This window comes from Ammodytes marinus, assembly GCF_949987685.1.
Source record: "Ammodytes marinus genome assembly, chromosome: 13".
In the NCBI taxonomy this organism is placed as follows: Eukaryota; Metazoa; Chordata; class Actinopteri; order Uranoscopiformes; family Ammodytidae; genus Ammodytes; species Ammodytes marinus.
In genome coordinates, this window is record NC_137217.1 from 12,244,171 (window position 1) to 12,267,613 (window position 23,443).

Here is a 23,443-nt window from a genome sequence, read left to right on the forward strand (position 1 = left end):
ACATGCTCTAGAAAAGTTCATTGTATTATCGAATCTATCTGCCTACAAAATAAGTCTCAAATTCACGTACAAAAAGTAAAGGCTTCATTTCCTTTCATAATCAGATTACAACCTCCATTAATCTGCTAAATGTTCACAAATGAAATCCCAGCCATCAACAGTCATGTTTAATAATACAAACTTAGGAAACCTCTCTAACTCCTCCATCAAGTTATACTTCCCCTTCCGGTTCTCTCTATTTCTCCCTCTCATATTTGTTGTTCTATCATCTCATACCTCCTCCTCTTCTCCCTACCCAAATGCTCCACATTCCCTCTCTGTGTATTCCATTATTCCTCTGTGTACCTCTCTGCTACCCCTTTACTTCCCATTTTGCTTTCCTGGCTCGTCTATCATTTCCATCATTTCCTGGCTCGTCTATCATTTTTTCTTTCTATCTTCTCTCTGTTGTTCTGTTCACCCTCCCCATCCCTGCCTTTCTCTCTCTCAGCTCCCTCTGTCTTCATTCCCCAAGGAGTATTATCTCAGTCAGAGGCAAATCTGCCCAATTATGAACCTCATCTCCTCCCTCTCTCTCTTTCGCACACTCACATACTTGGTGCTCCTGCATCTACGGTCCCCCACATGCACACACATCTCCTCTCACTCTCAAGCATAAGCACAAATAAATGTACACAAGTACGAAAAACCAACTCCTTATTTTGCTCCTCTACCCTGTCTATTTCACTGACTCCCAACTCACACAGACACATGCATACAGGCTCACACACCACCCTTCCCCTCCTCTCTCTGTCACACATAAAAAAAAACAATTATTCACGCTTCCACCCTTCTCCTCTTCTCACTTGTTTCTCGCCATCGCCACAATTATCTGGGTTGAACCAAAACTAAAAGAAGGGAGACGCTTCAAAAATAGAGAATATGGGAGAGGGTAGAATTTGGAACAAGGAAACGAGGTAGGAGAGGAAATGATGAAGCTGAGTAGATTGGAGAGTGGATGGTAGGAAAAAGGGCAAGAGAAGAAGTTGATACAGCATAGAGAGCAGAGGAGAGGAGAGGAGAGGAGAGGAGAGGAGAGGAGAGGAGAGGAGAGGAGAGGAGAGGAGAGGAGAGGAGAGGAGAGGAGAGGAGAGGAGAGGAGAGGAGAGGAGAGGAGAGGAGAGGAGAGCAGAGGAGAGGAGAGGAGAGGAGAGGAGAGGGCGTTAATTGCCCGACCAGTATTAATGCTGGGTTGACAGTTTCATGTTTAGGAGAGCTTATTGGACGGTAATGATGCTGACTACTGAACTGCTGCACTGCTGACCCAATGGAAAAGAGGGAGAGGAAGGAGTGAGTGTGGTGGTGATTTGGGAGGTAGGGAAAGCAGAGGAAAAGATTGATAGACAGAATGAGACACGAAATTATGAGTGGAAGAGAGACAAACAGAGAGGGAAAGGCAAGCATTATTGGGTTGCATTTTTGCTGCTGAAAGTTGCAAATTACAGCGTTGAACAATGGGTCTGAAAACATTTGCATACACAGACGCCCGCAGACACACACGCTCGACTGCATCCCAACATGCATAAGCCGTGTGCCTTCTTATTAAAGTCAAACTAGGGTGCTAAAATTGGCCAACAAGGACCTAACTTCTGTCCTCACTCCAAGGACTCACTCTTCCCGTCTGGAATCAATTGTAATCGACAGAAAATCCTAATGTTATTGAGTATCACCATAGCTGAAGGATGCACGCACGCACGCACACATGCCAACATGTGCAAACATGAATAAGCATTATGGTGCAAAAAGAAAGCAGGTTGTAGAAAACAGGATATTAACTAGTAATATGACAATAACTATAAACCAACACACTGTGCAGTAGGGTCAATGAGAGACAGACCTCTAAGACTCTGTTAACTCACTCAATAATAAAAATAGCACTGTACAAAATAAAAAAAGTAGAGAAGAATAGAATGGAAGGTCCTCTTTCAAAGCAAAGTATTATTTATACCATACCTTGCTGATATTGTGGCTCCAGGTCCAAGACGGTGTCTCCACTAAGGTTAGACAGCAAGGCGACTGCATTCTGGATGATCCCACTGGTAACATTACTACTGTCAGACTAAAGAAGGTAAAAGGAAGAGATGGGACAACTAGGTTACAGGTCAGCTAACAACATCTTACACTTCATAATTCTACAATAAAATGTTACAACTAAAGTTCCAGTGAATGAAAGTAAGTCAATTTTGCTTCCTCATGAAAATATTAAAAACCTACATACTTTCACATAAACCAACACCCTTAATTTGAAGCTTTAGCTAAATCAGGTATGTTATCAGTTTGTGGAACCTTTACTTTTACAAAGTAAGTTTTGTACTTCCAGCCCAGGGCTGCCCCTATATGTATACTTGCACCATAAATGTATTAAGAGAGTGGGACACGGTCAAAGAAAGCCTCGCTGTGAAATTATCCCAGGGGGACAACTCCAGTGCTACTGCACCTCATTTTTTCCAAAGCCTATACCTTAAGAATATGTATGTGAAACTGTTAGCAGGACACCAAACTTTGCACTAAGGATAATAATAACGGGAAGGAAAATGTTCTTCTTTAAAATCAACGGCTTCCCAGTTCAGTAAGTCTCCTGTTTATTGGATGCAGAGTCTGCATTGCAGACCCAAGTTAATACCTAACAAACTCAAGCTAATATGTACACTGCCATCCCACAAAAAAGGCACCACCTGTATTTTACTAAGGAAATAGGCAAGAACCTGTTTCAGTTGGTCAGGTCTAGGTTCTAAACAACCTTATGTGCCAAATAAAGCTGAAGGTACTCAAGGCACCTGTCATTTCAGAAGCACACAAATATTGCCAAATATTTTTTCATATACGCAGGAGACAGAGAAGAAATGGCTATTATATCTGAGAATAACAATATGTTCTAATTATTGTAAAAGTGTTATTGGGACACACATCTATTGGGAGAGTAGAGGATCCATTTAAGGATGATGTAGTTGTGACATGTAATAATTGATTGGTTTTTGAAGAGAACAAGGAGCAGGGCTGCAGTCTCCACTTTCCTCCCACTCCTGTTATCTCCTTAACCTCGCCCTAACCCTCTTTTGCTTTTCCTCCCCTTACTCCCTTCTTGTTCTCTTTCTCCTTGATACAAAACATTCTCTCCTTCCTTCTTCAGTAATTTGCTTCTCCTTCTCCCTTCTGCCCTCATTTCCCCGTTTTGATCTTCTCTGAGATACACCAGCTCTGCCTGCGGGGTCTGTGTGCATCAGTATGATCTGCGTATGGGCAGATAAGCCTGGCTGGTGCTCATCTTGTGCAGTACAATGACAAGACAATCACATCAATGTGCACCTCGAACAACCTGCCCATCAGTAACAACACATGACAAAGATAATTTATGTTGATCTATTGTGTAAGTCACTGAGGCATACACCTGACAAAGAGCAGTGGTCATTTGGCAAAGAAACACTAATTTTAACCTCATTTCTATGTGGCTTACAAAAGGTGAACAGTACAAATAGGGCAAAAGTATTTGACTGCAACCCACTTTGATCAGTTTTCTGCCTCCTCAGGCACAGAAACCAACCACGAACCGTGGTCTAACCAACTTCCTGAAGTCCTTTCATGTCTGGAGCAGAACTACTTTATCATTTAGACAAATACAATTAGGTGACTTTCACCATGACAAGTGTGATCACCAGTGACAGGTGTAATCAATCCCAATCACAGTGTTTCAGGCAGCATTAATCAACCCAAACGTGAGCAATACAGACGGCACTAATGCACCCTGACATGACTGGTTCAGACAGGAGTAAACAATCAGGAGAGGAGTTAATCAGGCTGTTGGATAACAGTGTTTAACATTCTGCATCAGCAAGTCGGGGCTGGAGAGCCAGCCATGCAGAACACTGATTATTTAGTGAATGTGTGTGTGTGTGTGTGTGTGTGTGTGTGTGTGTGTGTGTGTGTGTGTGTGTGTGTGTGTGTGTGTGTGTGTGTGTGTGTGTGTGTGTGTGTTTGTTTGTGTTTGTGTGTGGGTGTGGGTGTGGGTGTGAAAGTGCATTTACCATCAATTGTTTGCTGCAGAACAAGTGCTTTGGTCTGCTAAAAACAGATTGTACTGTATGTGTGTTCATTAGATTGTGCATATGCAAAAAGGGTCAGGTTAAATGAATTGCTTACTGCAAACGCTGTTATGGTTCACTGATACAAGTCCAATGTGTTTGTCTGGGATCTTAATAGTGCCGTCCATATTCTCATTCTATTAACCCTTCCTCCTCTCTATGGCTGACCTGCCAGTCAATTACACCAGCACACTAATAGGTCAACAACACTCAGACTCATTTACATAAATGCATGTGTAAAGGTTAGGTGGAGCAAGTGAGAGAGGAAACAGCTGGAAGGATACAGAATACTACTGAGCTGTAATAAAATACTGAAATGCCGTACAATCATACAGTTGGTGATAACTTGGTTTGAGTGGCTGATTGTAAGGCTAATAAACAGACCAACTGATTAATTGACTGAATGAATGAACTACGTGATTTGCTGATTGGCGGAATAAAAAAAGAATTAATTTATTAAGTGAGATTGGTTTCTTACCATAATGAGTTGAAAGACTGTCGGTAGGATCGTACTGTGTTTGATCAATCTGAGAAGGAAAGAGAAAAATATATTGGAGCAAATGACGGTAGAAAGACAGGTGTGAGAAATGATTCAATTTAGAGGCAATTCACGGCACTGCTTATGTATGCACACATATACACAGCCACATGCACACACTGGGCTGTTTCATCTTCATTAAAGTAGGAGTTCCGCAACAATGACGCCCGTCTGGTACCAGTGAATTGGGGAGAAGAGAAAGACGAAAAGAGGAGACACAATGAGAGAAGATGGAGGTGTGGACGGAGATGGAAGGAAATGGGAAGAGGAGACGAGAGCTGAACATAATATTTTGGAAAGAGGAGAAGGGAAGAAGAGTGTTGTGGATGAATCACTATTGAAACAATTTGAAGAAAAGCCAGAGTTATTACTGTGTGGTCGCGTATATCAACACATATGCATCATACACCTTTTGTGTGTGAAAGAATAAACATTCTGGATGTTATGTAACAAAGCCAGCGGAAGTCAGAGTGGTGTTTGTATGCCAATTTTAACTGTGATTTATAAACACATAAGTCTAACACATAAGGTGTTTGGGCCGCTACCTGCTGCCAGGACAGCTTCAAAACGCGTAGGCATCGATTCTACAAGCCTCTGGAATTGTACTGAACGGACAGTGGAGGAACATTCTTTCAAAATATATATTTCCTCAATTTGTGTTTTCATGTTAGCGATGGAGAGCGATGCCTAACCGGTTAACCTACAATTTCCAATAGATGTTGAGTCAAGATCTGGTGACAGTGAAAGGCCATAGCAGATGATTCACATAATTTTCATACTCATCAAAGCATTCAGTGAGCCCTCGTGCCCTATGGTTGTCTGAGACCACTCCCATCAGGATAGAAATGTTTCATCATAGTATAAAGGTGATCACCCAGAACAACTTTGTATTGATTTGTATTTTGTAGTGGTCCTTCCCTCTTAGGGGACAAGTGATGCCAAACCAGGCCAGACAAATGCCCCTCCCACATCATCAAAGAGCCACCAGACCCCCTCACTTTAGGTGTCAGGCATTCAGGCCTCTGCCATCTGTGCCCCACCACTGAACCCTCCAAATCCACTTACATCTTTTCTGTGTGGCATCTTGATACAACATAAAAACATTATTTGACACGTGTAACCAATATTTGCATTATCTGCAATGTATGTTACCGTGAGTAAGATGATCTTTTCTTGTCTGACTTTAGGTTTTTAAGACATTTTGACCTACAACGCTGTCAAGTTTTTAAGTCTTATTCTTGAGGATAGCCACAAATGCACCACTGAAGGTTAAATATGTTTGTTTGGAGTGTGTATGTGTCTGTATTTGTGTTAGATGTGATGGATGGCCTGCCATTAGGGAAGTGACAGACTGAGAGATGAGAGGACAGGCTAGGCCAGCAAGCCATGATAAACTGGACCACCTTTAGGGCGCACTCACACTAGTGCCGTTTGCCTGTTCCGTGCTCAGCACGATTCAGCACGATTCCCCCCTCCCTACTCCCCCCCGCAGGCCCGTGCTCACACTGCTCGTGGCCTGGGCACACTTGCACCTTGCCTACGTCACCGTGCGCGTTTAGGATTTGGAGCTTTGTCTACTTGTAGGCTATGACTGTTTGTGAATATTTTCATCCGGCCAAATTTGCATCAAATATTCCACTTCCACATTAGAGCAACGAGAATCCTTAAGCTATTGTTTTTTTTTTAAATGTAGCCTTGACGTAATAGTGGACAGTCTCATATTTGTGCACCACGCTGTTTATTATTAATATAACGGCCCGTCATCAGACCATATGTATCCGGATGGTTTTGTACACATCGATCGCTCCATCAAATCCAAGTCAGAACTTTTTGTATGGGCAGAGATCGTTTTTTTAAGTGTCTTTATAAAGTTTCTTGTTAAACCTTAGTGTAGGCTACTGTTTCCTTATCACCGGGCCGCGGTGTGTTGTTTTGGGTGCGTCTCCACCGCCATGCGTAAATGCAGTTATGACAGCTGACGGGAGGAAAAAGAAAAAAAATCATCTGACGAACGTGAGTAAACACGAAAACCTTTTTGCTGTGCTTTCTGAGCCGACCTAATTAGCTCTCTCCCTCTTTTATTAGCCCACACCTAGGCTTACACACACGTTAATTCTCACACATTATAGCTACAAGTCCAAGTGGTGGGCAATTCTGGTGCCGACTAGTAAGGCAGCGGACGTTAACGGACAATGCATCCTTAATAAATTCACGTCAGGAACGCCGCCTGTGCGCTTGCTTGTGCGCGTGTCATCTCATTAGCATCTGTACTTTGGCCACGGCACACCTCTCCCAGGTGTGCCGTGGCCAAGGGGCTGTTCCGTGCTGGAATACGGATGGCGTGGTCACACTAGCCAAACGTTCTAGACTTTAGTATGCTAATGAGCTTTGGCACGGGGCCGCGGCCCTAGTGTGAGTGGCCCCTTAAACTAGCGGCCATACATCAATAGACACAGTGCACAACACCAGACATTGTACAAAGCAGAGCACAACAGACCTCCTATAATACTCTTCAGGTATTAGTCATACATCATCAGTATTAGCTTTATAAAGAAGAATATAAAAACACATTATGTACAACCAATAAACTAGATTAACCTCTGTTATACTAATCATATAATTCTGCTGGCAGCTTTAAAGCTTAATCTTGAATAATTCTGAAAGGGCATTGGAGACCTTGTTATTTCAAATGAAAAATAATAAAACACCAAAGATTAAGTCGGCAGGTTTATTCTAAGCATTTGGAGGTTTTAGTCAATCTACTATACATCACAAGGCATTGGAAAGTGTTTCCCTTGAGGGTGGTCCAATTATTCATAAATGACCCACCATTTTTTGTATCATCTATAGACAATTTAAACATATTTTGCATGCATTCATTCACACCAGAGAGCAGCCCAGTAAAATACTCTGTTATGCAATTACATTTTTTTAAATGTAATTGCATACAATTTTTATAATGTGAAAACAACCACCTTGGTGTTTGAAACACCAAATAATTCCACTAGTCTCTAGTGTAGAGAGATTTGGGCGTCTAAATGACTATAACATACTACTTGATGATGTAATGGTTTGCTAGGTTAAGTCTATGTCAAGCTATTAACTAATGATAAAGGAAAATAAAATAAAACACATAGGCAAGAATTCAGGGTGGTTTCAGGCAGAGATTCTTCAACAATCACAATTCGCTAGCCAACCCAGTTAAATTCAGAGAAAATACTTCCTGATACTTGGTTGATAAGCAATGCATGTGTACAAGGGCTAAGCCACATCCTCATACATTTGGCATACAGAAATACACAAAGAGGACATTGACATATAGTTGGGCACATACACATGTAACCACACAGCATAAGGTTCTTCGGCTAAAGGTCATAGTAAATGTAGTTGTTTGAAGGTGTGTCTGGGCTGTGATAATGCGGAGAGAAACAGCAGGCTACCGTCCGCGCGTTAATGTCCCCAATTTACCATCTAATTACCGCTCGGCTGGCTTCATAGCCACACTTATCTAACCAAGACCCAGGCAATTTAATTTCTGATTGTACAACTAAAGTGATGGAGGGAGAGTTGTGGAGAGAGGGCACAGAGAAAAAGAGCAATGTGGACTAATGTTAATAAATTAGAGGGTGAGAGAAAGAGAACGAGGGAGATGGGCAAAAATTTTTAAATATTGTTAATAATGTCAGAGGAAAAAGAGTAAGAGAAAAACAGAGATGTAGAGAGAGGAGTGCTGACACCAATTTGAAAAGTTCACGTCACTCTACTTGTGTCAAGGAAAGAGGGGGATGAGGAGAGGTGGAGGAAGAGAAGGACTGAGACGAGAGGGGTAATATTACTGATAAGGGAAGTAGGCTGTATTCAGCTATGAGGGTGAACTTTAAACCCTGGGAGGGTGTGAGGGATGGATGGAGATGGAACGAGACCGGGATATTAGTGATAAGAGGTTTGTTGAGTTATAATTGCTGAAGTAGATACAATGAGTGGAAGAAGCGAGGAACAAAATGCAGGAAGGGCAAAACAGAAGGTTAACAAGCATGGCTGTTCAAAATTAATATTTAGTATTAAATGATAAAATATAACTAGATGAGCTACAATATTTGTCCATATAGTACATTGCTCCAATTCTTGCCTTCCTCATTCGCTCTCTCTCTGTCTTGTCTTTTTTCACCCTGTCTTTCTGTCACTGTCAACAGCTGAAAAGAGGAGATAGATGACGACAGAGAATCAAAACGTACTGTTGATGTCAGAAGACCTCTGTCTTTTCTGTAAATACCATAGTGGGTCGATAAATCATTTCTAATAGTAACTGTGTGTGTGTGTGTGTGTGTGTGTGTGTGTGTGTGTGTGTGTGTGTGTGTGTGTGTGTGTGTGTGTGTGTGTGTGTGTGTGTGTGTGTGTGTGTGTGTGTGTGTGTGTGTGTGTGTGTGTGTGTGTGTGTGTGAATGCTGAACTGGGACTGAATGGCCTTGGCATTAAAACATGACACACTTAACATTTACCTGTGTGTATTTGTGTCTGTCTGCTTGGACTACAAGACTCTCCAATACTACCAAAGCTTAGATAGAGAATCAGAATAAGGGAAACAAATGTATCTCCAGTTAAACTTACAGTTATTATAAAAAGGAATAATGAATGTAAAGAGGTGTATCCATGTTTCAGGTTGACCAGCAGCTACAGAGTGGGTTTGTTCTGCAGTACATGCAACCCAGTCTCACAGTGAAATGTAAAATAGGTACATTGGTCCACAGCGCAAAATGTAGAGATTTCACAATACAGGCCTTGAAATTGTGAATTACCTACATTTGTTCCCCCTATTCATTTCTAATGGCCAGCGTACATGTCACGTGACTTTCAAATCCTCCCGGCCGAAACGAAACCCAAGCTGTGACCGCCATTGCCCCAGCTTTTATTCTGCAGATTTTTAAGATGTATAAGCTATTAAATGGGTTTTTGATAACATTGTTAGTGAGAAATGTGTGTCTTACTCTCACAATCTTCACTCAGTGAATGTATACGATGTAGTTTGATGGTTATCACGAATATTATTCTGGACATCGCCAAGAAAATGTAGAAATACAACATTTCTTTCAGGTCGATATACTGGTTGCTATGCTGTTGCTATGACGCTCCTGGTGCTGCCTCAAACCGGAAACAGGAAGCGTTTGAATTATTATTATTTCTTTGCTGTAAATGCTTGATTTGTTGTTCTCTCATTTAAAAAACACATGTTTATTACAGAGGAGGGATGACGTCTACAGAGTCGCCTGCTAACAGCTCCCGTGACAGTTATGAACGTTTTATATTTTCGTTGTCACGAGGAAAGCCAATCAAGAGAGCAGAGCTCAGTCATCCTCCACGGTCAAACAGGAAGTGAAGCGATAAATTACAAAGTAAAATCAGTTTGACACTTCCGGTTTCACCATATGTAATGAATTTAGCTTTCTTGATATGTCATTTAGAGCGATCTGATGATTCTGATCACTCGATATTGCGGACTTTACAGTTAAAATAGCAGGAGAGATCACTTTGCTTGCTTTTTAACCTCTGCATAATCTTGTGGATTAAATTACTTTTTATTTTATTCATTATTTTACATGAAATTACCTTTGAGGGATATCCTTGACACCAATTTTTTTTCTCACCTGCACACTTTGTTACCTTTTACCTTTTACGTTGTATCTTATTTTCTATTGTCTATATCTTTTTAGTTTTTTTATTGTGCAAATAAATTAAATAAAATCAAAAGCATTACACCGGAAACAGGAAGCGTTTTGATGACTTTCGTTTTTTTTTTTTTTTTTATTCTTTGCTGTAAAAGCTTAATGTAACTGCTAAATTGTGTTCTCTAATTTTTAAAAAACATGTTTATTTAAGAGCAGGGATTACGTCTCCAGAGTTGCCCGCTTACACCTCCCGTGACAGTTAGGAACGTTTTTTTTTTCACGAGCAGCTCCCATGAAGCATGGAAGCGATGCCTATGAGTTCATGGCATGGACATATAAAGAGTTCCGAGCTGTCCGCCGGTGATGGGCCGCATTATTTCAGCTTGTGACGTCATCTGAATGGGCGCATTCCATTTTCATGTCTGCACCAAGCTGAATCAAAAGGCCACTATGTTTGTTTTATAGCCTGATATTGATTTTAATGTAATTTCATGTGGCTGATTATATTTATTATGAAATAAAATATATTAAAAACATATATTATATCAGTTAATAGGCCTATTGAACCAAATCATCCACTAAAGCCCTACTGTGTGTGTGTGTGTGTGTGTGTGTGTGTGTGTGTGTTTGAGTGATAGTGAGAGAGAGAGAGAGAGAGAGAGAGAGAGAGAGAGAGAGAGAGAGAGAGAGAGAGAGCATGGTCAATCAGACTGAAGACTATGTTAACAGTGAGTGAGTGAGTGAGTGAGTGAGTGAGTGAGTGTGAGTGAGAGAGAGAGAGAGAGAGAAAGCATGGCCAAATTGACTAAAGACTGTTAAGAAATGTTTCATTGCATGCCCCTCATTTAATCCCTGCACTCTCTTCATAGGCCTATTTTAATGAGATATTCAGAATATTCAGCAGTTGAGGGTGTGCCATGCATGTTGTGGGAGGAAGATGATCGAGATGGTTGTGGATTTTTGGATGAAATGGAGCACTAGGCCGAAAACAATAGGATGCCTGGCTACTCGAATCCTGGGGGAAGAGGATGAGATGGTGGAGGGCTACAGAGACCTGCATTTCTACAACAGACTGCAAATGTAACATGGGGGTTGTGCATGGAGGGACAGAGCAGATTGTACTTCATGAGCAAATCATTATTTACCTATTTGGGCCCATAGTTGGTTGTGGAGAGAATGATAATTCACAAGCTGCTGAAGATAATGGACAGCACTGCTCCTTCAGCTATTCAACTGCACTACAGAAAGTCATTCCTGCCAACTGCAATACAATCCACAATAACTGCTGCTTCAATGCTACAATTTCCCTATGGCAATAAATAAAGTAGGCCTACATTATCCATCTACAAATCCATCCATCCATCTATGCAGGTATATTTGATTTAGGCCTGTATTTTAGATTATGCATAGCGTTCTGCATTATAATCTCTGAAAGTGACATCCTTTGGATTATTATTTCCAAAAGAAAACAAATGAGCAAACAAAAAGCTTCATTTTCATTATTGGGCTTTAAAAGTGATCAGGGGCCTATTTCAGGTAGCTGGTTTTGAGTCAACCCAGAGTTTGTTCGCTCTGAGTTAGTGGAAACTCAGGGTTTTCCGTTTCAGGTAGCAGGTTCAGCGCAACCGAGAGTCAGTTACTGCGGCAACATACGCCGTGGGTCTAACCTGCTGGATAGGTGGTTAGACCTACCCTGAGTTTGTTTTCACTTTACGCTGCAGCTCCGACTGAAGAAAGAGTGTCACTGTCACACGCGTCCCTGTACAGTTTGAAGCAAAATCACTCCATAGAAATCTCCATCGGGATGTTTTTATCATTTCCTGATGATTTTACGTTTGACCGATCATTTATCTGATCAGTAGCCTTGTTCTCAGTCCGTTCATATAGGCGGCCACCTTACACATCGTGACATGCTCTACATTCAGATTAATAAACCTATTTGTATTGTTTTTAACTGGACTTAATTGTCTTTCACTCCCCATTTTAAAGAAGCGACAGTCTGTTTACTGCACAGTGGGCTATTAGCCTATAGCTTCCCAACATATTATACAGCGAATATAAAACACTGTCAGAAATGCTGTGCCGCGCCAGCTTTATTACTTTACTGCTGATATGCGTAACTTTTTAAAATAGACTATGGCTTCTCATACGGAAGCGAAATGATTGCTCTGTTTTTTTCTGAATTGCCGAGGAGATTAGATCAGAGTTATGTGACAATATCCCCGTTAATTCTTCTCCATAGGCTACCATAAACTCATTCGTTAATATTTCTAACTCCAGTGGGAGTGAGAAGTGGAGAAGTGGGAGGATCACGCATTTGTTTCTTCTGTTTCCATGGTGAATCATGTTATCAGCGATCCATTGACGATGGCTTTTATGCACACGCTCCACCCAGAGTGAACACGCTCAGAGTTGATTGACCCAACGCTGATCCACTGTTCTGTAACCGAAAACCCAGAGTTACTCATCAACCCTGCGCTCTGAGTTGACCAACTCAGAGCGCAGGATTAAACTCAGAGTATGTAAAACCAGCTACCTGAAATAGGGCCCAGAAGATCAAAACCTTGCCATAAGAACACCAACTGAATACATCGCTGGAAAGGTCTTAATGTTGTCAGTGTAAAGATTCTACGACACTACATTTAAACACACCTACAATTCACCATCATGCTTATTATTTGATTTAATTTATTTGCACAATAAAAAAATAGGCCACAGAAAAATAAGATATAAAGTAAAAGGTAAAAGGTAACTTGTGCAGGTGAGAAAAAAAATGGGTGAAGGATATCTCACCTCAAAGGTAATTTAATGTCAAATAATGAATAAAATAAAAATTATACAGAGGTTAAAAAGCAAGGAAAGTGCTTTTTGTTAGCACTTGCTATTTTAAATAATATACATATATTTTGCAGGTTTCATACCCTTCTATTTTAAAACGCTCTATAAGTAGAAGACACCACCACTCAAGGGCATGTCCGTCTAAAGGAAATGCAATGAAGAGAGTAAATCATGATATATATTTCTTCTCTTCTCTCTCTTTATGATGAATGTAAGTTTGATTTGATTTATTTGCGAGATAAAAAAGGAGGTGTAAGCGGGCAACTCTGGAGACGTAATCCCTGCTCTTAAATAAACATGTTTTTTAAAAATTAGAGAACACAATTTAGCAGTTACATTAAGCTTTTACAGCAAAGAATAAAATAAAAATAAAAAACGAAAGTCATCAAAACGCTTCCTGTTTCCGGTGTAATGCTTTTGATTTGATTTAATTTATTTGCACAATAAAAAAACTAAAAAGATATAGACAATAGAAAATAAGATACAACGTAAAAGGTAAAAGGTAACAAAGTGTGCAGGTGAGAAAAAAAATAGGTGTCAAGGATATCCCTCAAAGGTAATTTCATGTAAAATAATGAATAAAATAAAAAGTAATTTAATCCACAAGATTATGCAGAGGTTAAAAAGCAAGCAAAGTGATCTCTCCTGCTATTTTAACTGTAAAGTCCGCAATATCGAGTGATCAGAATCATCAGATCGCTCTAAATGACATATCAAGAAAGCTAAATTCATTACATATGGTGAAACCGGAAGTGTCAAACTGATTTTACTTTGTAATTTATCGCTTCACTTCCTGTCTGACCGTGGAGGATGACTGAGCTCTGCTCTCTTGATTGGCTTTCCTCGTGACAACGAAAATATAAAACGTTCATAACTGTCACGGGAGCTGTTAGCAGGCGACTCTGTAGACGTCATCCCGCCTCTGTAATAAACATGTGTTTTTTAAATGAGAGAACAACAAATTAAGCATTTACAGCAAAGAAATAATAATAATTCAAACGCTTCCTGTTTCCGGTTTGAGGCAGCGCCAGGAGCGTCATAGCAACAGCATAGCAACCAGTATAAATGTTGTATTTCTACATTTTCTTGGCGATGTCCAGAATAATATTCGTGATAACCATCAAACTACATCGTATACATTCACTGAGTGAAGATTGTGAGAGTAAGACACACATTTCTCACTAACAATGTTATCAAAAACCCATTTAATAGCGTATACATCTTAAAAATCTGCAGAATAAAAGCTGGGGCAATGGCGGTCACAGCTTGGGTTTCGTTTCGGCCGGGAGGATTTGAAAGTCACGTGACATGTACGCTGGCCATTAGAAATGAATAGGGGGAACAAATGTAGGTAATTCACAATTTCAAGGCCTGTATTGTGAAATCTCTACATTTTGCGCTGTGGACCAATGTACCTATTTTACATTTCACTGTGAGACTGGGTTGGTACATACTGTAGGACCGATTCACTGGATGTGTAATACACAGTTTGGTATCTTCTTCAGTATACTTTATTATGCTGATAATAATACTTGTGATGGTACTTCAAGGTACAGTAAGGTCACATCTGGTATTACAACACACCATCAGTGTTTTGTTGACTGTGATTCAAGTCTCTTGATCAAGTACGTGTGTACAGTTACCTGCAGATCTCTGTGCTGTGTTCAGTCATCGATACCAGGAGTTTGAGTGCGTAGAGTGGGATGGGCTCTGCTGCTCGAAGGAGAGACTCATACCTACACACAAACATGCATAAGTACAACGTTTGGCTTTGGTAATGTTAATAATGAATCTATTGTTCTGGTTGTTAGTAACAGAGTGTACACAGGAACAATGTTTATGATTAATGGAGTGTAGTTACAATAGGAAAAGGAGAAAGGAGGAAATGTGGGAAGAAGTAAGAATTTCACAGGCAAAAAGGGAGAAGGAATAACATTTTAAATGGAGATAAAAATGATTATCGTATAGAAGGAAACAATATAGATCCACATACAGAATGTGAAGGACAGTGAGCAAAATACACAACAATTGTCAACGCCTATTTTGTATGTTTGTTTCTCCATCATCCGTCTGCTCTTTACAAATGCTTGTCATTAGGCTGTATTGTACATGTGTAACTGAATTTGGATGTGACGGGGACCTACACAAAACACACAACATATTCTATATATTTTAAAGGGCTACAGGTATGAAGAAATGATTACCACATCACTAGTAGATATTACAGCTTCTCTCACTGAGCTATAGATCATTAAATTAAATCAATTCTACCTGGCAGCCATTGCACCCAGCTGTTTTGGCTTGAATGTTGTTCAGTATTTACCAAAACAAGTGGGGACTTGCATAAGCCAAGGACTAGGTTTGACATTATAGGATATTGTATTGGTTGCAAAGGTGGAAAATGTTTAAAATATTGAGAAAACATAATCAATAACAATGCCACTGGCACAGAAAACTGGTTAGGAATCGTAATTATCTACATTACACTGATTGCATTGAAGTGTTGCAATTAATTTATGTACATTGATTGTTGTATTGATGTTGTAAATGCTCCTTGTAGAACTTGTCTCTGTTTAGAAAATAGTCGGACCAACCTTGGAAGCAGAGATTTAGAAATGAGATTTAAGATTTGACCATAGGAGCCATCATCTCTTCCTTTTGCTAGCTGTCCTTCATCTCCTCTCTTTTCCTCTGTCCCCTCATCTTGCTCAATTTCATCACTCTCTTGGACCAGCAGAGCAAGACTTAGTTCGGACAGCACTCTCAAGACAAACACAGACGAACCCACTGGAAAGCACACATAAGAGTAAGAGGGAGAGTATTAATGTAGTAAACCAAAGTGTTTAGAAAACTGCAAAAGTGTGTAGTCAGAAGTAGTTTTCGGGCCTACACGTATTGGCTGTGGAAATATTTCTCAGTAGAATTTTTGTCTCCAAGGGGACCATAAATTTGTAAACTGCCTGACTTATCATATATTACAATTTAAAATTGTTGATATAAAGGCAACACTAGTGCTATAATTTGAGATTAAACTTTAGGATGTCATTGGAGAATAATGCAGAGGGGACAAGATGTTTAGTGGCATTTTTTTAGAGTTCAGTGTGTGAATAACAAGGTAGTAATTTCAAAAGCCATTACAATCTTGAATACGTAATAAACTGAACTAAACAAATGCCATGGTTACGTACAATATCTATATACCCTTCATACATATCAATACATTAAACAGATAAACAATATGTAATACAAATACATAGATGCTATGTATACATAACTACAACGGAGAGGAAGACAAGCTATTTTGGTGCAACATAGTGACATGATAACAAGTAACCAGGAAACATGGATTGAATGGCCTTCACAAAACAAAGATTGCAAAGATGCAATTTTTACCCTGAGAAACTGGCTCAACAAGACACATTCCTATTATGTCATGCTGGGACCAACATGATACTGCAATTCAAAAATGCAGAAACTTCTATGACCTTAAATATTCAAGGTTTGGCTATCATGCTTACAATCTTCCTTCACAAAAATTCACTGTCAATATATTATATTTTCTAATATATTGCATCTGTTATCTGCTTAATATGCATCCATCCATCCATCTATCCACTTGTATAGATACATTTATATATAAGTTATTTTTTGTGTGACATTATTGTCTGTTATAATAGATTGGAGACATGGGGGTGCAGTAAGCAATGGAGGTCCCTGGCTGGACCTTTTCTTCTCCCCTTTCCTAATGGTCATTTCATATGTTCCTTTACCTTCCTCAGTCAGTCCCCCTTCCCTCACTGACATTTGCTTCTATTTCCACATCTACTATGGGTCATTCCCCCGCCAAGAAATGACCCATCCACTGTGTCTCTTACCAGTTCTGCTGAAAGCCAGTGTTATCAGAGGGGGCACAATGGCATCGACAACCTTCAAGAGAAAAAAGAAATACAAATACTTAACACATATCACAAAGCTTATAACTTACTCTGTAAAGCAATGCTCGAATCTGGTGGAGCCATTATTTCTTTATTATGAGTTCATCTGCAGATAATGTCCAAGTGCCATGAGCATGAAATGACTTTGGACAAAACCAACTTAGAATTAAAAAGTACCCGCAAATGAATGCCGATATACTAAATGCACTATATCTAAATATATAATATTCAATCTAATGTTAAACCTGAAGAGTATAAACATATGACGAACAGTTAAATTTGGCCCTGTGTTCTCTCTATCGAGGGAAAATTAATATCAATAAAAGCAATCCCAGCCTGAAAAGACTACTTTAATATACAGAAAATCTGGATATAGAATATATGTTTACATTCAACTGAATAGAATACACTGTAACATATTAATTCAGAGGGCATCAACCACACAGACCACTGTCACAGAGGATCAAATTACTATGGAAATGCACTGTTGAATGCTCTCTTTGATCAAACAGACACACACACACACACACACACACACAACTTCAACTGTTGAAGTCCTTTTTAGGCATGAATGTGTATTGCATGAATTTGCATGATTACTAATATAACCATAGAAACAACACTAATGCTGTGTGTGTGTGTGTATGCGTGTGTGTGTTTGTGTGTGTGTGTGAGGTCATTACATTGAAAGCCAGAGAAAGGGAAGCTACAAAGGATGTTGTCCACCACTTAATGGTGTGTCTATCAATATCACAACCATCAAAAGACTGGATAGAGCGTGTGTGTGGGTAGAAAGACTTGCGTGCAATTTCTCTGAACAGTGAGCAATGGGTGATATGTTCCCTCACTGAATGAAATCCTTTCCAGTCATTTCTCGTCGTTTTGTGCTTTACATTAAATGTTCTACTATGCAAAAAATCACAGGCATTGGCAGATTTTCTTCTGAAATTCTTGTTCATGTTTCTTCTGATGAACAAACTAACAAACCATATGTGCACATTTTTGATTAGGCAGTGCACACTTCTTTTTTTCTCATAGATACCTGCTGTGCTGAAGCAACTGTATATCATAAAACCTATCAACATAAATAACTAGCATGCACTTTCTGGATACAGAAATGCTTAAAGACCTACTTCACCGGTGGGAATATTAAGGTTTATTGAACTGTGAGATCCTATGTAGTATAAATGTGCAAACATTTTGGAAATCGGTTTATCCTAGCCTGAGAAAAAGCAGAAAGAGTGTTTTATGGTCTCACTGTCTAACCTTACATATTACTAGTGTGACATCACACTAGTAAAAATGTAGGGTTAGGATTAACAGGACATCTGGGCCAAGGGAAGACTGAGGAAAGACTGAGGGAAGAAAAACATAATTCATTATATTATAATAGCGATTTTATAATGATAGAACATCGGTTCTGTATGGGTGAAGTATTCCTTTAATATACACTGCCCTGCCCCCAAAAAAGTCGCCTCCTGGATTTCACAAGGCAAATAGGCAAGAGCCCTCCTATCGGTCAAAAACTGCATCGATTAATATGTTTCAGTTTGCAACATGTTATTTAACCATAACTGATGCATTGAATAGCTCCTTATTTCTTAAAAAAAACATGTCAGAAGACAAATGCTGTGGTTTTGAAAAAGATGCAACTCTGATTCAGAGGGGTTAAATCATTAGCCTGCATAAAACAAAGTAAACTCAGGAAAAGAAGAAACTACTCAAATCGTGTTAAGAAATGTCCAACGCATTATTAAAACCTGGATTGATAGTGATGAACCATCATCTGAGGAAGAAATGTAGTCGGAAAAAAATCTTTAATGATCTTGATGGGAGATCACTTAAAGCTCCCATATTATACACTTTTCGGTTCTATTATACACCATATTATATGGTCTTAGTGGTCCCTAATACGTTTTTCTTTAATTGTTTGCTGAGAAAAACTTTCAGATAATTTATTGTACTATGCTGATGTTCAGCTAATCTCACAATGGCCTATTTTTTTAAAAAGAGCTGCAGCTCCCCTCGTAAATATACAATCTTTGAGCTGCCCCCGCCCCCTGTCCGGAAGCGAAGCCAGATACGCCTCGCCCTCTGTCTGTCAGGGCCGTGAACCAATAAGAAATAGGGGTGTGGGCTGCACAGTGGAAGCTTCTGGCTTTCCAGTTTGTGAGGTCAGAAAAGGGGAAAATTCTGACTGGAGTATATTGGGGGTGGGGGTTTCAGAAAGGGGGAGAGTGAGAACAGGAGAGATTGTTATTTTTTTAAATATTTTGGCAGTCTCTAGGCCAGGGGTGTCAAACATACGGCCCGCGGGCCGGATCCGGCCCGCGAGATGATTTGATCAGGCCCGCGACCTGTAGAGCATAAATTTCTGAGTATGTCAAAAAAAAAAGTAAGTCTCTAGCCCATTCCTGTGAGGAGTTATGAATTTTTAAAGAAATAACCGAAATGCTCACTCCTGCCGCTAGGGGGCAGCCTAAATAAAAAAAGCACATTTTAGCAACGTGGGAAATGGTAAATGGCAATCCTGCTTCACCGCTATTAATGTTTCCTACAGTGCTTTATGGCAAAGTAAAAACCAAAAAAAAAAAAACATTTTTATTTTTAGTACATTTATTTTATTACTTTTTTATAAAAATAAAACTATTTTTATTTTTAGTGCTGAACAATTAATGTACTAGCAAGCGCGGTGTGTCTGCGGCTCTGTGTGCGCAAAACGAGCAGGAGCATGCTAGTGTAGGCCTACAAGATTTATTTCCTAATTTTCAATGCTGCTTTATTTTTATGTTTTAAATTGGGAAAAACGAATTCCAAAACAACCAATAACCTCTGTATTTAAAAATAAATCAAAACAGTAGAAGTTGCACTTTTATTTAATTGTATTTTGTCTGCATGTTTGCACAAAATGTGTCCCTGTACATATAGTAAACAAAATTGGACAACTGTAAGGTCAGTGCCTGTTGTATTTGTGTATTCAAATAAACAGTTGTTTATTTCATTAGTGCACATTGGCATCTTTGAGCAAAATACCCCCAAAATTTTTGCTGCGGCGCTGCGCGCCGCACCTCCTATTCCCATGGCCAGCAGCAACCTTTACTAAGACATCTCCTGGGGGGTACAGAGATCCCTTGTGATCCGTGATAATGTAGGTTACAAATGTAGGCTGAGTGATAAAGCATATTACTGAAAAACAAAGTTAGGGATTTGGAGTTATTTTGCCATTATTTTACTAGTCCGGCCCACCTGAGATCAGAGAGGCTGTATGTGGCCCTCGAACCAAAATGAGTTTGACACCCCTGGCCTAGAGACTGAAAAAATATAAAAAAAATAACAATCTCTCCTTTTCTCACTCTCCCCTTTTCTGAAACCCCCACCCCTCCCCCTCAATATACTCCAGTCAGAATTCTCCCAGTTTCTGACCTCACAAACTAGAAAGCCCACACCCCTATTTCTTATTGGTCCACGGCCCTGACAGACAGAGGGCGAGGCGTATCTGGCTTCGCTTCCGGACAGGGGGCGGGGGCAGCTCAAAGATTGTATATTTACGAGGGGAGCTGCAGCTCTTTTTAAAAAATAGGCCATTGTGAGATTAGCTGAACATCAGCATAGTACAATAAATTATCTGAAAGTTTTTTTCAGCAAACAATTAAAGAAAAACGTATTAGGGACCACTAAGACCATATAATATGGTGTATAATAGTACCGAAAAGTGTATAATATGGGAGCTTTAAGAAAACCGCTTACCAGTGGTGCTTATCAGGATAAAATGCTTCAATTTGCCAGTGAACATACAGATTGGACTCTGGAGCAATGGAAAAAGGTTGTGTGGTCTGTTGAGTCCAGATTGAGCCTGTTTCAGAGTGATGGGTGCATCAGGGTAAGAATAGAGGTGGATCAAGTGATGCCTAATGCCTATTGTACAAGCCTGTGTGGCAGTGTACAGTAGAATCTGGGGTTGCTTCTATTGGTCAGGTCTAGGTTCTAAGCAACCTTATGTGCCAAATAAAGCTAATCAAAATGTGATTATGTGCCGTAATCAAAGCTAAAGATGATATTTGAGTGTGTAACTTTTATTTTGCCGGGCAGTGTATCTCGGTGTTATTAGAAGACTGGATGCTTTTCACTACAGCAGTTAAGTGACTCAAATTGATATTGTTTAATAGTACAACCACCAGAAGGTTTAATACATTGGTACTCAGAATGTGGTATTGTACTGGTATTTTATCAAAACTATGTGTCAATCTTTTAAAGAAAACAGTTGTATTCATATGTGGTGTTTTTTGTAGTGGGTTTTTCCAGTTATTTTTCTAAATTAAATCTTAACACTAACACTTTCTCTTAATTTCAAAACACGCAAACACAAAGTAGAAATGTAAGAAACCAACCTTATTGGCTGAATGCACATTTGGTGAAAGGACATCATGACCAGTGAGAGAAGTCAGTTTTAAATTGTATTTGTTTACAACTGTTAGTTCAGATCTGATACATTACATAAACAATGACACATCCTCCCAGTCACTCTTTGGATTTAACAGGTGATGCTCACATACAGTACTTAAAATGTTGAATGTCTTAAGACGACAAAGAAGACATATTAAGTGTTCCCATAGTGTGAAAGCTGCTTATGTAAAATAAAAGAAGAGTTGTGGAGCCAAAACTTACTGCAAACTTAACTTTGGGATAAGGACTGTGAGATGTAAACTAACTCAAACATGACTGTGTGTCCTTGTCCAGTGGCAATACAAGTTAATCTGAGCTGGCTGGTGGTAATTAAAGTGTCTTCCTGTGTTATTGACTATCAGTTGCAGCAAGGCTCCTCTTTGCTCCTTTGGTCCATTCCTCATCTCTTTTATTTTCTCTCTCTCTATCCTGTCTGCTTCCTGCTGCTCTCCAGTTCCATACGTCAATAGTCATTAAACACAATCTTATGGTACTATCAAGTACTAACACACACACACACACGCACACACACACACACACACACACACACACACACACACACACACACACACACACACACACACACACACACACACACACACACACACACACACACACACACACATCTGATGAGGCTCTGTTGGTTCAATAGTTGATTAGTGTTCTGCCTAATAGTGCACAAGTTGACCCTCTCTCCTCTGACCACTAGTAGACCGGTTGAGTAGACTGGAAGACAAACATTGAATATAAAACCAGGGACCACCAAATGAAATGGACAATGGATATTAAGGGAACACGTAAACATACACATAACTATTTCTATAGTGACCACTTTTTTTCACAAACTATCCATCACAGCAAACATTGTATGTATCACAAGTAAGGAAACAGTGGAAAGAACAGATACAGTAGAAATCTGCCAGTTATATAAGTGTAAAATAATACCAGGATGATGACAGGGCATTTCTAAAGTATTATAAAACAAGATACCTGTCCTCTATATTTCTTTACTACAACATTCAGCCAGTCAGATAGACAGACAGGTAACCATTCAGACACTTAAACAGACATAGACACAGAGACATTCAGTCGGCCCTGTATCGTTTGACAGACATTGCATATTTAACCTCACATATACTTACAGCACTATGATGTGGAGTAATGAGAGTATGGTGTTGACTTAGGACTTCCACAATGGACAGAGATGTCCTAATTAACTCCTCACATACTGATGCACCTATAGGGAATCAAATACCATTCAACTCTACTACATCATGTCCTCAACAGAAGTAACTGAACTTCCTGTACGAACAGCTTGATATAAGCTTAATATTGTTGCCTTTGAGCAAAGATAACATATTAAATGTTTTCCTTATGATCCATACCGCTACATACAGTATATGCTAGAAAATGTGTTTTTTTCACAAAGTAATACTGTTTCAACTAATTCTTCATGTATTACTTTTAATCTTGATTTAAATGGGTAAACACACTGACTGTAAACTTGTAATTCCAATGAATATATGAGTTAATACAAAATAATAACATATTGTAGATGTTTTAGTAATTTACAAAAGTAACTCACCCACAGCACCGGCTAAGTTAGTTTCATTGGCTTCTATGGAGATAATCAAGTTCTGTGTTGTGACAAAGATAGGGTAAAAAAGACATATCAGCTAAATACTAGAACCACATAGTTTTGAAGTACAGTAACTAGTGAATGTTGTTTTCATTTTCTCCAGACATTACTGATCCTGTTGTGCCACCAGCTGTTTTTGGTTCTCAGACATCTCCCTTAAGGACTGCAATGGATATTGTTACTGTTCTTTATGTTAATGACCTAAACTTGTTGGGATATAACCTTCATATCTTAAATGAAAGATATCAGTGCGTCCTCGGTTTATCAGT

General features: G+C 39.4%; 1 protein-coding gene across 1 annotated transcript in view; it reads right to left on the bottom strand.

Moving 5' to 3' along the window:
* Window positions 1–23,443, bottom strand: part of ulk4 (unc-51 like kinase 4) — a gene marked incomplete at both ends in the record, with an annotated part of 82,249 nt that overhangs the window by 23,758 nt on the left and 35,048 nt on the right. Inside the window, 7 exons of the mRNA XM_080038860.1 lie at window positions 1,993–2,098; window positions 4,597–4,645; window positions 14,801–14,893; window positions 15,752–15,944; window positions 17,033–17,084; window positions 22,678–22,772; window positions 23,121–23,172. Coding sequence (XP_079894986.1) covers window positions 1,993–2,098; window positions 4,597–4,645; window positions 14,801–14,893; window positions 15,752–15,944; window positions 17,033–17,084; window positions 22,678–22,772; window positions 23,121–23,172 — 640 coding nt within the window. The remainder of the gene's footprint in view (window positions 1–1,992; window positions 2,099–4,596; window positions 4,646–14,800; window positions 14,894–15,751; window positions 15,945–17,032; window positions 17,085–22,677; window positions 22,773–23,120; window positions 23,173–23,443) is intronic.